The sequence below is a fragment of the Culex pipiens genome, unplaced genomic scaffold, assembly GCF_016801865.2.
Source record: "Culex pipiens pallens isolate TS unplaced genomic scaffold, TS_CPP_V2 Cpp_Un0003, whole genome shotgun sequence".
NCBI lineage: Eukaryota > Metazoa > Arthropoda > Insecta > Diptera > Culicidae > Culex > Culex pipiens.
In genome coordinates, this window is record NW_026292820.1 from 77,290 (window position 1) to 92,582 (window position 15,293).

At 37.3% G+C, this 15,293-nt stretch overlaps 1 protein-coding gene and 1 long non-coding RNA gene across 3 annotated transcripts; both read right to left on the reverse strand.

Annotated features, from left to right (window-relative positions):
* Positions 1-1,089: 1,089 nt before the first annotated feature.
* On the reverse strand, positions 1,090-2,112 carry LOC128093698 (uncharacterized). Its single transcript, XR_008212682.1, has 2 exons — positions 1,370-2,112; positions 1,090-1,142 (listed from the first exon to the last, which is right to left on the reverse strand). It is a non-coding gene; the product is annotated as an uncharacterized LOC128093698 (long non-coding RNA).
* Positions 2,113-5,698: 3,586 nt separating this feature from the next.
* Positions 5,699-14,833, reverse strand: LOC120429227 (uncharacterized). Of its 2 annotated transcripts, none has more exons than XM_052711370.1 (4): positions 14,579-14,833; positions 8,143-8,414; positions 7,549-7,702; positions 5,699-7,319 (listed from the first exon to the last, which is right to left on the reverse strand). In XM_052711370.1, exons 2-4 carry the CDS (start codon positions 8,383-8,385, stop codon positions 7,219-7,221), a joined length of 498 nt encoding a protein of 165 aa, XP_052567330.1. In that variant the 5' UTR covers positions 8,386-8,414; positions 14,579-14,833; the 3' UTR covers positions 5,699-7,218. The 2 variants fall into 2 exon arrangements, with proteins under 2 accessions (XP_052567330.1, XP_039450375.1); XM_039594441.2 differs by having other exon boundaries at positions 8,143-8,399; positions 14,579-14,830.
* Between the last annotated feature and the right edge of the window lie 460 nt (positions 14,834-15,293).

Here is a 15,293-nt window from a genome sequence, read left to right on the forward strand (position 1 = left end):
AATAAAATTATATAGTCATCTTTAGGTAACTTTTTTGAAAATAGTCAAAGTTTTTCATTTAATTAAGGCTCATGTTTGCCCACTATTGTAATTTTTTTTCTGGAAATTTCTGAAAAGTTGGCATTTGATGTCCCCTAAAACATATCAGAAAATAAAAAAATTAAAATAGTGTCTTTTTTGGCAAACCAAGTTTTAGTGACAAAAATTGAAATTAAAAATCACAAAAAAAAATTTACCGTGTATCATATTTTTTCAGTGTAGTCCTTATTCATACCTACAACTTTGCCGAAGACACAAAATCGATCGAAAAATTCCTTCCAAAGATACAGATTATCGAATTATCATAAATCATTTTTGTATCGACAGTTTCCAAATTTGTATGGAAAATTATATGGACAAAGTAATGATGCAAAATGGCTTCTTTGGGCATACCGAAGGCACCAAAAAAGTTTCAGCCGGATTAAAAAATACAAAAATATTGAATTACCGAAATCTCAGAGAATTGCTCACATGACTGTGTTGACATGCCCCCGGAATCAATTAGTATCCACATGTTCAAGTTTTACAACCACTGGAGTGAACCAATCACCGCCATTTTGGATTCGCCGGGATGCATCCAAGAGCGTAATAATCGGGTGCAGTCTACTGAGAGAATTTATGTTACACCCAAGCACAACACACAAGCATACAAGCCCACATTTTTATCCTGTGCCGACCAGACGTATGATGATGTTTCGAGACGAAGTAATGTGCCGATTCGGGGTTGAGGTACAGAAAACAACAATAGGAACGTTCAAACAAAACGAAGTTTGACGATTTTCTGGTATTGATTTTTGAGTAAAATTTGTTTGAAATGGAAAACTCGAACGGGCGTATGAACAATCAACTAATTAAAAAAACATTAACCAAACAAAATTTACTTACCACTTAGGTGAAGTTCATTCCTGCTTTTTACACTGCAGTTATGTAAAAGATCAGCCACAAGACAGAAGAAGATTAGTAGAAAATAGGCATTGAAGTAAGCTCGTCTGGCTCATTTTTGTAGCAGCAAATTGTAACTTTGTAGCAAAAAGTCCTTTTTCACGCACATTGCACTAAATTATCATCATTTTTATTTACATGCACCAGTTCCACTCGCTATACTGAATCGATTATATATTATTTGAGCTCAAATAAATCACATAATTGGAAATGGTTTGATTCACACTTTGTCCCGTTGGGTGGCTACTGCGAATGTCGCATTACAAGCACGAGTAGAATAAGGATTTTGCACAAGCCATAACCAGAACAACGGCATTGTAAATTACTTTTTGAAACAATACGCTAGTTACATACATATGTATACATTGCAAATATACATATATATTACCCAATAGATTGCAGAAGAAAAAAAAATCTAACAACACAGGTAGTCTTTGTCACAACAGCAAACGAGATGTTTCTACGGCGGGGCACGTAAAGTGAGTCCGTCCACCAGAAAGAACTTTTTCTTCCCAAGTTGCAGCAGGTTTCAGCATCCTAGCGACCGACGCCACCATCGGGGGTTGCCAGGCAACGGTTTAACTTCGGATCATTTTCCCCTGGAGGGGAAATTCTGTGTATTTGCGCGCCACCGTTCAAGTTCGTTTGGTATATAATAGTAGGAAAATTAGCACAAGCACCAATTTGCATAGCTTTTTGAGAAATCGGGAAAGCCTATTTGAAATAAAATCGGTACAAATATGAATCACACAAACAAATTTTGCTTAAATGAAATTCATTATTACACTGCCTCGTCGTTATATGGATTTTTACTGAGGAAAGGCTATGGAACCACTCGAAAATTGGACTTCTTAATTTGACCTCCTAGGCCCACCTTCACGTGCCGGGTCCAGTGGTTTAGTGGTTAGAGTGGTAGCCTCTAAATCCCAGTATCTTTAAAAAATCCCGAATATAGCGGTATACACCATTGTTGAGCTAGCTGTATCATTCGATTTATTTCCTCAAGTTTAAGCAATTGTCTTGGTTTGAAAAATAAAGCGAAAAATAATTATTGAATAAATCGAAACTTGGAAAAGTTGGATTTTCCATGTCAATTTCCACACACAATTGAAATGCACAACGTAAGGACGAAATTTTGGAGAGTTGTTAAGAGACCTAAATGCAACCGATAATTGAACCGTGTTCTGATAGATCAACCAAGTTGAACCACCCTACGCAAGTACACATTTTATTTGAAGTTTTCGTCGATTTCAAGAGAGGGGGAAAAAACAAATTTCAAGGCTTATTTTCAAATTTGAAACAAAAAGTAACCAGTTACCTGCCCCTGTTCGCATAAATGTCTTATATGTGCATGTCCTAATATGCATTTTCTCCACTTTGAAGGTATAAATGCAGTTTAGTTTAATTTTCTAGATATGGTTTTTTGAACATAAAAACTGGATTTTTCGATGCGCCACGCGCATAAAAGAGAAAATGAGGTGAAAACCACGACGCCCCATGTCAGACGGTGAACACGTGGCAGAGCATAGGGGAGAGTGGGGAGACTTGATCCCCTTTTTTTGTATCACAAATAACTCTGTCAATTTCTCACAAAACTATAAACTTTTTGCATGAATTAAAAGCTTAAACATTCATCTATGTTTGGCTAATAAGGGTATTTCATCAGATGAACTCTTCGAATCATGCAAGCGTTTTAAAAAAATATTTTAAACCGGCATTTTAAAAATGTTAGGGGTAACTTGATCCCCCTTTCAACATTTTGAAGAAATCTTAAGCAAAATGTTTCTTATTCATCCAAACTTTTAATTTTCTATAAGTTACAGCAATTTCACATAAAACCTGTACGTTTGTGTTCAAAATATAACAAGTTTAGTATGTAAAATATTTAAAAACTTATAATATTATTGTTTAGACCAAAATTAAGCATGTTTACAAAAGCTGGAAATTTTTGTTTACAAAACTTTTGAAAAAAGGTTCAAACTGCAGTAAGTTATGTACAACTATACTAAAGGAAACTATGTATGAAAACCCAGCCCAATTAATTAATCTTGAGGCTGATTCCAGTGACTGTAAAAATGCAGGGATCAAGTCTCCCTAAACGCACTTTTTTAAACAATTGATTGTAAAAATAGTATTACGATAAACTTAACATCAAATGCGTAAGGGTTTTGGAGTTGATAAGTTTATCAAACAATTTATATATAAAAAATATTTTTTTGAATAGTTTTTTAGTGTTTTCTATGCGTATCAAAAAAAGAAAAAAAGATCTCTTGGAAGTTTTTTGCAGCTCGTTTTAGAAAAATGTGTGTAACTTAATCTAAACATTTTTTATATTTTTTTCTTTGTTTTCTTCAATGAGTTTTGGTTAATTTCGCACAACTTTCTAGAACAAAGCTAATTGTTTTACCCACATGGTGACGAGATACAGGCTTGGGATCAAGTGTTCCCGGGGATCAAGTCTCCCCAGTCTCCCCTACACTCAAGTTTTGGATCAGAAAAAAACCTTTAAAAACCTTTTTGTCACTAAAACTTGATTTGCAAAAAAAACTCTTTTTAATTTTTTTTATTTTTTGATATGTTTTAGGGGACATAAAATGAAAACTTTTCAGAAATTTCCAGGTTGTGCAAAAAATCTTTGACCGAGTTATGAATTTTTGAATGAATGCTGATTTTTTCAAAAAATCGAAATATTGGTCGCATAAATTTTTCATTTTCATTTTTCAATGTAAAATCAAATTTGCAATCAAAGAGTACTTTAGTGAAACTTTGATAAAGTGCACCGTTTTCAAGTTATAGCCATTTTTAGGTAACTTTTTTTAAAAATAGTCGCAGTTGTTTGCCCACTTTAAAAAAAAATGTTTGAAAAGCTAAGAAAATTCTCTATATTTTGCTTTTTTGAACTTTGTTGATACGACCCATAGTTGCTGAGATATTGCCATGCAAAGGAAAATTGATGTTTTCTAAGTCTCACCCGAACAACCCACCATTTTCTAACGTCAATAGTCCGATTTACAATGTTAAAATATGAAACATTTGTGAAATTTTCCGATCTTTTCGAAACCATATTTTCATCAGCCCGGGAGCAAATTTTTGAAAATGGCGAATAGTTTAACTAAATATAGTTTTTGCCTTGTTTTGGTTTAAAACGACAAAATAAGCATTATGGAATCATTTTCTTTAAAAACTTGTTTAGAGATACGCCACGTTCAAATATTAGTCTAGAACTGTTGAAGTGAGCGTGCCACAAAAGCCGTCACGAAAAAAAAGTTTCCTATGCAAATTTTGAGTTGCGTATTTGATGGACGTACTTTGCCGGGTCCGGTGGTTTAGTGGTTAGCGTGGTAGCCTCTTAACCCCAGTATGGCCTGGGTTCAATCCCAGACGGACCCGGTGGCATTTTTCGAGACGAGATTTGCCTGACCACGTCTTCTATCGGATGGGGAAGTAAAACGTCGGTCCATTTGCGTAAAAGAGGTTTTGGGTGACTCACCACACATAATCTTCGGACGCCTAGAAATGAGCAGAAACTTGCAACAGAGACCACAAAAGACCCGGGGGTCGTTAAAGTGGATTACTTTGCTTTTTTTTTTACTCCGACGAGGCCCACTTGCCATCTGTCGGTGGATACGCGCAACTCACGAAAACTGTCATGTTGTCACGGTTGATTTTCATATTTTTTAAATCAAGACTAGCATTTCAAAAGGGCGTAATATTGAAAGTTTGGCCAAATTATGCAATTATGTTTTAATCGTTCTTTGATTTAAAATTATAACGAATTAAAAAAATTAAAGAATAACATTTTAAATTCAGTTAACTTTTAACATTTTGCCATTTCCAGTTGAAATGAAGTATCACAAACTATACGTTTGCCACTTTAATAAATAATGATGCCTTGAAGTTTTGCATCATTTCCGGCATCGTTTTGTGAAAATGTTTTTGTTATATTGACCAAAAACCCAAATAGAAGGGCCGAGGTACCCCAACGGAATCCGGAATATCTTCGTTAATAATGGACCATATTTGTCCCCCATCTGACAGCTAAAACTATAGACAAATCTGGATCTTTTGCAACCGGAAGCATCCAAATTGGTCAATTCTACCAAAAGTTATGAGATTTCTACGAAAAAAATATGGGTCAAATGACTACCCGAGCGTTTGAGTGTTAGTTTGACCATTTGTGAAAAATAGGAAGAATTCTCAAAAATCTTGCTTAACATTTGAAAAATTCGTATGAAAACTGGCTATGTAAGATTATCCGAGTAATCCGATAAAAATATTTCCAGACATAGGCTCTTTGGTCCCGTCAAAACGGCATTTTAAAGTTTCATACGACCTTTTCATATGTTAGACCAGATTTTTGAAACTTTTTACTATTTTTCTTTGAAAGGCCAACTTATCAACTTTCATTTGCTCTTATACGCAAATACGCAAAGCTAAAATCGGTTGAAATGGCAGGGAGTTATGATCTTTTGAAAAAAAGTCGAAAATCGACGAAAATGGCAAATTATCGGACCACCTTAACACGGCATAGGTCACCCTAATGAGCAAACAAAAAAAATCTAATTATTTCGGTCACGGAACCCCAAGAAAAAAATTGAGCCCGATCCGAGTACTTTTGTTTTTTTCATGCTGTTTTCGTGAGGAATTGCTGTATATATGAGAACTGGGCATATTGTAGACGTATTTTGGATTGTGATATAATGAAAAAAAATAATACTTTAAGAATAACATTTATTTAAATAGTGTAAGTTTTACATAACAATGTTAATTTATCTTGCTACGCAAACAAATGGACGAAATGTTAGTACAACAACAAATTATTTGCAGCAAATTGTTTAGAAGCAATTTCACCGTTGGAAATATTATTTTGGTCAAATAGATTCTTCTAACTCATCACCAAACAGACTTATTTAAACAAATCTAAATAATTTACAACAATTTCTTTGAGTTTAATTTGTACTTTTGTTTGTGAGGAAAACATGGTTCCATGCCGCCCAAAAAATATTTCCATCGGATTGAGTTTGTGTAGAACTTGTTTTAATTGAATAATAAGGGGTAATTTTCCGCAAACTCACACAGCAGTTGCCCCGACCCCTCTTCGATTTGTGTGAAACTTTGTCCTTAGGGGTAACTTTTGTCCATGATCACGAATCCGAGGTCCGACCCCTTTCATTTTTGAACATGCGAAAAAAGGCGTGTTTTTCAATTATTTGCAGTCTGAAACGGTGATGAGACGGAAATTTGTTGCCAAAGGAACTGTTAAGGACCCATAAACCACGTGGACACTTTTTTGAAATCTGTTTTGTTTTGAACGGTGAATTTACTTACCACATGAATGTTTGACATAAAATTCCATTCAAAAAGCGTTTTTCCATTCAAAAAGCACTTGTCGTATTTATTTAAATGTACGACTCGTGCTGAAAAAATGTTGTTTTCGCAACTTGTTGCATAAACTACTGTTTTGCGTTTCTATTTGTTTCGACGTGAACGACCATGATCAACGATGCCCAACTTTTTCAAAACTTTTTTTATGTAAAATCGCGATAACTCGTGATGTGTATGATTTATATATCATATGATATATATCATACGATCATATATATTTATATATTTTTTGTAATTGTCTGCTCTGCTTTACAAAAAATACGAATTTTAAAATGAAAAATGTTGGTCTAAATCTAATAATGTAAATTCGAAAAGTACATTAAATTTCCCTTAAAATGACTTGGAAAACGGCAGAGTTTTTGAAACTTTTATAGTGTTTTTTTCGGTGAAAAATACGTTTTATTCGAGATTTTGAGTACGCCATCAAAAGTTATTTTGACACCAAATTTCCATTCTATATAATTTCTATACCCCTTTTCAAAATGCAAATTACTGAAAAACACCTCTTTTTTCGCATGTTCAAAAATTGAAGGGGTCGTACCGCCCCTCCGTCACGAGATATAGTAAAAACGGACCTCGGATTCGTGATCAAGGACAAAAGTTACCCCTTAGGACAAAGTTTAACGCAAATCGAAGAGGGGTCGGGGCAACTTTTTCCGATTTCGTGTGAGTTGGTAGAGAATTACCCAAAGTTAAATTTGACCACAGTTAAATAACATCAAAAATAAATATCTCTACTGTTTGTTAGAATTTACGACAATTCGATCTGGCACATTTGTTCGAGCAAGCTCACTCGGTCAGATTGTTAGAAGTGTAAATAAGAACATTTCCGGTCGCGTTAAAGAATAGTCTTTAACGTCGGTAAGGCTGCTTTGAGTAAAGGCCGCGTTCATTTTCATTTTTTTGTACAACGAAATGGCTGTACACTACGGTCCACATGTAGGTGTAGATAACTAGAAAATAAAAATAAATTTTCTGAAATCATAGTTTATTGTAGCTACAAACATAAGTTGCTTAATAAAACTCGTCAGCCCAATAATGATATTTATAGTTTATAGTTAAAACTCGCAACATCGACACAAAACAAAACAAAAATGTTGATGCGTTCATATTTATTCAAAACAACTTTTTTTTTTGCGGGCACCAATCCGTATAAATTGTCAATCATTATTTTGTACTCACCAACTGACAAGAGACCAATAATAATCCATAACGTGCCACCGAGAACAAATCCATCGATGAAATAAACCACCGCGGTATATATGACACTGATTAACAATCCAATCGCCAGCATGATTCCAAGAATAACCCAGGGCATCATTAGGTAATGATTTTTCTGCAAAAAGTAATAAATTACACTGACCAACAAAAACATGACAAAAAAAGGCTGCGCAGGCTCAACTAGAGGGGAAGCATGAAATTTGGGGTCCCCAGAAACACGTGTACTTTGAATTTTTCAAAAATATTCAGACAGGGCCGAATGGTTTTTCTCCAAAGTTTGTATGGAGAATTAAGGCGGTTCGTCACTCTTGCATATAACCAAAAAAATGCATACAATATGTGGGAGTACCGAACAGCACTAATCCTCCATACAAACTTTGGAGAAAAACCATTCGACCCTGTCTGAATATTTTTGAAAAATTCAAAGTGCACGTGTTTCTGGGGACCCCAAATTTCATGCTTCCCCTCGAGTTGAGTCTGCGCAGAAATTTTGTTGGTCGGTGTTATCAATGCGGTTCTTATTCTGCTTTAATTGTAATAAAATATTTAACCTACCTTGAGTACTCCAAAAATCATGAGCAAAGAGATTAGAATGGTCATACACAAGTTGAGAGCAAAAATAATTTTCACAACATTCTGCGGTAACCAATCCATGAGAATTGTTTTGAATTCTACTCTGGTGGTGAAAATAACAATGATGGATATTATTGATAGCAAAATGCCCATAATTCCCGAAATTAAGGATCCGGCCCGCAGCGAATAGCAGCGACAGCACGAGCTTAGTAATGGTTCAGCCATGTTGGTGTATATATCTGCAAATCAAAAACCTGGTTTAAAATAGAGTTATTGAAAATGTTAGGTGTCGTTTTCTCTGGAATATATAACACTACACGACAAAACAAAACTTGTATCATGCGCAGCACGATATCTCATCGGTTCCTCAGAGAAAAGTATTCCCCGAATCCGTTGCAATCGACAAATTTGATTTTATGTCCACGCGGACTTACCAGAATTTAGTTTTTTTTTACAAAAAAAAATCGAACAATTTAAAAAAAAAAAAACATGCGTCTCCTCCAAATTATATGAGCCATCTACAAGAATATGGAAGCGCCTGGTTCATAGCCATTTCCTTTAAGCACAGCGGAAACAACCGCGGCAGGATGTGAAAGTCATCATTGGGGACATGAACGCTCGGTTCGGAAGGGAGGAAATGTTTTGGCCGACTATAGGCCCAGAAAGCCTGCACTCGGTCACGAATGACAACGGCCAACGCTGCATCGACTTTGCAGCCTCCCGTGGAATGGTGGTCAGGAGCACCTATACTTTCCTCGCATCATCCTGGACATCAACTGACCAACGGACGAAAACGCAAATCGACCACGTTCTGATCGACGGCCGATTCTTCTCGGACGTAACGCACGTGCGCGCCTTTCGCGGTGCGATTATTGACTCGGACCTGGGAGGGAGAAGCGAAGAGGACTTCTTATTCTTATTCATTTTCTTGTTGTTGTTTTTGTTTTTTGTGCAAGATAATTTCTCTTCCCATATAAATTCCCAGTCAGTCGTCATCTGCCTTTCTTGACAATTCAAATTTTCTTGCAGCACATTTCAAAACAGTGCTCAAGATCGTGCATGACTCAGACCAGGTTAGGACCGGGAATCATGAAAGTTACATAAAAAATAATGATAATATTTTTTCAAACAAATGACAGCAACATGAAACCGATCTGAGTGGGTCTTGCTGAGTTTCAACTGGATGCTGAACTCGTTGAAGATCCTCCTCAGCTCAGCCGAACTGTAGAGTATCGCATTGCCTTGTCCCTTCGTGACTCCACAGGCGTGGGGGAGGGAGTTGCTTCTGGAGAGAGAGTTGCTGCTTCCTGCTTGTCGAGAGCGATCCTTCTGTTTTTAATCCGGAACCGCGCCCGACAGCGGAGGAACTGCCGAACTTTGTTTTCCATCTTTTCAATTCTGGTTGCAATAAAATGCAAAACCCGAGCTGTGGAGGAAGTTAAGTGAATTCGCTGTGACGTGATCATTCTTCCGAGATGCCGGTTTTGCAGAGTAATTTTTTTTTTTTAAACGGTGGCTTACGAAAACGGTTCCGCTTCCTATCTATCCGTGTTAACCTCCAGCTCGCCGTTTTTCCCCTCTTTGTTCGCATTTTCGCCCAGAGAATTTGCGTCACTTCCCTCAAAGCTCGGGTTCTACTGAAGGAACGATTTATATATTAGGATGTAACAAAAATGACTTTTTGGCGGGCATTCAAGGGTTTGTTCCGGTGGGCATACTAAGCCCAAATCCAAAATATGAGCTTGATTGGACGTAACAGGAGCTGGCGCTCCGCCCTTTAATTTTAAATGGGATTTAACCCGTAAAAAAAGATTTTTTCAAAAATATCACTTTTTGAGGCATTTTGGCCACTGAAGCGTTTATTTTCAACATCATTGGCGTGTAGGCCAGATCCTTGCGCATCTTTTGGTATATATAACATTGAAATTTGGAGCACCCTGGAGCTCGGTACAGACCTTCAAAGTTTGTCATTTTTTCGAAAAATTGACCCCAGCAAAATCAAATGGCGTCTAGGGCGTCGCGAGGCGCGACGCATATCTTTTTTGCCGGGGCCGATTTTTCGAAAAAATGCCAAACTTTGAAGGTCTTTACGAGCTCCAGGGTGCTCCAAATTTCAATGTTATATATACCAAAAGATGCGCAAGGATCTGGCCTACACGCCAATAATGTTGAAAATAAACGCTTCAGTGGCCAAAATGCCTTAAAAAGTGACATTTTTGAAAAAATGTTTTTTTACGGGTTAAATCCCATTTAAAATTGAAGGGCGGAGCGCCAGCTCCTGTTACGTCCAATCAAGCTCATATTTTGGATTTGGGCTTAGTATGCCCACCGGAACAAACCCTTGAATGCCCGCCAAAAAGCCATTTTTGTTACACTCTATTATATATTTTAACACATTGACTACTACTACTACCAACTTAATAAGTCTTAGTTTAAGCACATGTATGTATGACATAACATTGTTTGATTTATGGTCATAAGGAAATATATCTCATGAAAACATATTTTAAACTTCAATTAAAATTAGCAAAAAACAAATAATCGTTTATTACATATTTTTGGCCTCTTTGGCATTTAATGAACGGTCTACGTCCAAAAATACATTTACAAATTAAAATACTTTTTTTAATTTATTTTCCTTCAAATACAATACTGCTCAAACCAAATAAGAACAGTAACAAAAAATGAAGGCGGCTCTCACTGACAGTTCGCAAGTGGATGACACTGACAACTAGGTGTATTCTTCTCCGCCCGACTCAGACTCGGACCACATGCGCTCAAATCTGTCGACGGTGTTCAACTAACGCCGAAGCCGGCGGGCCCCTCCGTTCAACACCGCATGTCTGCAGAGCGGAGATGTGGCCCACAGTTACGCCCAGCAGCTGGAAGCGAATCTGCCAGATGAGGAGGAACGGCAGTGCAGCGGAAGCCACACTGGGTAGTGCGATCCGAGTCAGCCGAAACGATTGGCGACGAGTGCCAACGGTGCCAACGGATTACCGCCGAGAAGAAGGCAGCTTACGACAGGAAGCAGGCAGGCTCGGAATCGGCAGGTCGCGGTCTTCAAGTTCAAGAAGCGCCAGCAGGAAGACCGGAATTGCGCAGAAATGGAGCAACGAGTCGCGGAAGTTTTACGAGAAGGTGAACCGGTCCCGCAAAGGCTTCGTGCCGCGAGCCGATGTATGCAGGGACAACGAGGGAAACTTGATCGTGGACAAAAGCGAGGTGTTGGACAGGTAGAAGCAGTACTTCAACGAGTACCTCAACGGCGATGAAGCGAAAGGATACGGCGATGGAGTCAACCTTGGAGCGCCCGCATCTGATGAACAGTTCCCAGCACCCGATCTGGAGACGGTGAAGAGGGATATAAGGAAGCTGAAGAACAACAGCCGGCTGCCGGCAAGGATCGGTTACCCAGTGAGCTCTTCAAATATGGAGGAGAGAAACTGGCGAGGGCGCTTCAGTGTGTGATCTCCAAGATCTGGAAGGAGGAGAAACTACCGGAGGAATGGATGGATGGTGTCGTGTGCCCCATCTACAAAAAGGGCGATAAGCTGGACGGGGTCAAAATCCGACGACCTCTTGCTTGTTACGGCGGTATTTTTTTGTTATTGGATTGTTTTTATAATAACAGACTTATAACCAGGGTTGTTAAAATATCAAAATATCAGCTCTCAGCAACTACAATTATCCCGCCTGAATATTCATGCCTCAAATACAACTGCTCTTTTCTCTTCATTGAAACTCTCAGCGCCGAACATAGCCGAACACGTTTTCGTGTTTACTCACTCGCGATTGACATTTTCCTTTTCTCTCTCATTCCCGCTTCCACGATCATCCTACCGCAACAGCGTTTAACCACAAAAGCCGCCACAAAACCAATTTCGCAAACGCAGTTTAACGGGACGTCATGCGTGGTCGGCTCCTAATCGCCATCTCCCGTTCCCTCATTGCAGTTTTCGGAGAGATTGAGAGACTCAGCGGTGAGAGCGCATAGTCGAGGAAAAGGGGAAGAGTGATAGAGAGAGAGAACGACATCGCTGGGAATCACGAGACACAAGAAGAGATCTCACAAGCTATAGTGACGGCCGCTATACTCACGGATATGTTTGGTGCAGAGATAATCTATTGATAGTTTTTTTATCACTCATTTACAACACTGCTTATAACATTTGTAGTTATTCTTCGAACAAATCTTTGTTATTATTTTTTGTTATTTTAACAACTAATCCGATCATCCCAATAACAGTTGAAGGTATTCTTCCATAACAAAAAATGTTATTCCAAAGTTGTTTTGACTTTCAACCAATGTCAGACCAATAACAAATTTGTTATGATAACATAAACTGTTATTCAACCCTTATGCAAAAATGGATTTTTCAAAAAGATTCCATAACACTTTCTGTTATTTTAACAGTATTTGTTATTGAAATGACATGAATTTTGTTATTACCGTCTGCCCGGGTTGAAAAAAACATATCTCGGAAACATACGGTTCGACATCGCCAATTTTTTTAAATATATTTTGAGAAATATTTTTTTTCCGAGGAATCCGATAAAAATATTTTCAGACAAAGGCTCTTTGGTCCAGACACGGCCAAAACGCCATTTTAAGTTTTTATACGACTTTATACGAGCTAGATTTTTGAAACTTTTTACTATTTTTCTCAAATAGCCAAACTTTTGCGTCAAAGACAGATAAAATCGGATGAAATGGCGCGGAGATATGATTTTTTGAAAAAAAAAATGTTTTTGCGAAAAAATACGAAAATTGCCATTTTTTTAACCACTCTAGCACGATGTAGGTCACCTTAATGGCCAAACAAAAAAAAAATACGGGTCTAATTATGTTGGCCAAGGAACCCCCAGAATAATTGTGAGCCCGATCGGAGAACTTTTTTTCGGTTTAGGGTCTTTTCAAACCCGGGCAGACGGTAATAACAAAATTCATGCCATTTCAATAACAAATTCTGTTAAAATAACAGAAAGTGTTATGGAATCTTCCTGAAAAATCCATTTTTGCATAAGGGTTTAATAACAGTTTATGTTTATAGGTCTGATATTGGTTGAAAGTCAAAACAACTTTGGAATAACATTTTTTGTTATGGAAGAATAACTCCAACTGTTATTGGGATGATCGGATTAGTTGTTAATTATAACAAAAAATAATAACAAAGATTTGTTCGAAGAATAACTAAAAATGTTATTAGTCTGTTATTACAATAACAATCCAATAACAAAAAAAATCATAACGACGAATAACAAATCTTGTTATAAATAACATAAAATGTTATTGGCCTAGTATTTTCAAATATCAAAAAATGTTATTCCCAAGTTATTTCCGTCTGCTCGGGAATAGATGCTGTATAGCTTTATTTAGCAACCTCTTGAATCTGGATACTCTCAACGCCCGATGGTTGGTCACTTTTTCGTTTGACACTTATTAGTTTGTACCTCGTGAGCGTGACGAACTGTCACTTTTTACACGGGACCAGGCATGCCAGATTTTGAAGATTTTCGGGCACATCACAAAAACGCAAATGAGTTTAACTTGATGGCAAAACAATATTTTACAAATCTGTTTTTGGCAAAAGAAGCAAAACATTGTTATCTTTTTCGTGAGTAATTCATTTAATTGAAAATCATCGAATAACATGGCAAAACAATACGTTTGAGCATTGAGCCTGTGCTAGAAAATCTTCAAATGTGGCATCCCTGCACGGGACTCACACTTACAATCAAACCAAACGTTGGGTAGCTAGTGTGAGCTCCGTGTAAAAAAAAGTGTCAAAGTAAAAAAATGGTGTGAAATCATCAGGGTTGTAATGTAGTAGAAAAACCAAACGTTTCTTAGAAACAAGAACTCTCTCTCTCTTTCTCTCTCTCTCTCTCTCTCTCTCTCTCTCTCTCTCTGCCTCTCTCTCTGTGGGAAAACATTCGAGATCTCCTAAACGCACTTTTTAAATGCTCAGAATTTCTTTTGCATTGACAACCACGATCATCCATCTTGACACACTATTCTCAACACAAAATAACACAAACGCGCGAGAAATTCAATGTCAAACACCCACACAAACAGTGCTCACAAGTTCGTTCTTTTTTCAAGTTCATCATATGCTTTCCAACTTGATGACTCAATAAAATCACTGTAGCGGATTGTTTAACTAGATGCTATCGTGTCTTAGAACAATTCTATGCTCCGTGCCAATGTGGTTTATACAACACGACCACCAGTTAAAGAACACCTAATAACATACATCAAAGGAACGGCCTAAATATGGGTATCTCTAAAAATAGATCTTTGATCATCGTCAGTGTACTAGAGAAAAAGATACAGCATTTCTCCTATTACAGAGTGTAGCAGAAGCAGACTGTCCCCTGAAACGAAATGCATCCATTTCGTCACATGTATGCTCACCTGTCTGGAAGCTTAATGATGCTTTAAATCACCAGGAAAGTTGGAAATTCTCAACCTGTGATGAATAAACGATATGTCCGCGTTGCCTTTAAACTTAAGAATACACACACTATGCTTTACATCAGCTCGAAAGCATAATATTGACTATTGCTGCCCACCGCTACCCAAAACCCTTGCGAATCAAGTTGAAATGCGAAAAATAAGTCGACTTAGTTATTGCGCGGGTGCGTATTTTCGTGTTGGTTACAGTAGTGAGTGAGTCTTCGTTTACTGGTACTGGTATGCTTAATACTCTACCACATTTAATCACAACCAGATGGCGCATCGCAGAAAACCAGCACTGGGAAGTGGTCGTCGACGCAAAAATCCAAACACCGACCCCAGAATCCGTGCCGATTTGACCATAACAAACATTTTTTTGAATAAACTGTAACTTTGAGCACAGATTTTTACAAGCTTTTGAAAACTCTTCGATATTGTATTGGATAAATTGGTTTTGCAAAGAATTTAAAAGAATAATTGATTGTTATATTTGAAGTACCCAAATTATCATTTGAAAATCAAACATACAGCTGAATAAAAAATGTCTAATTAGATGAAGAATCTGTGCTTTTCATGTTGTTCATTTCTGGCAAAAGTGAATGAGAATTTTATCAAAACATGGACAAATTAAAAAAAAGTGATATATTGTGATAAAAAATTAAAATCAATTGAG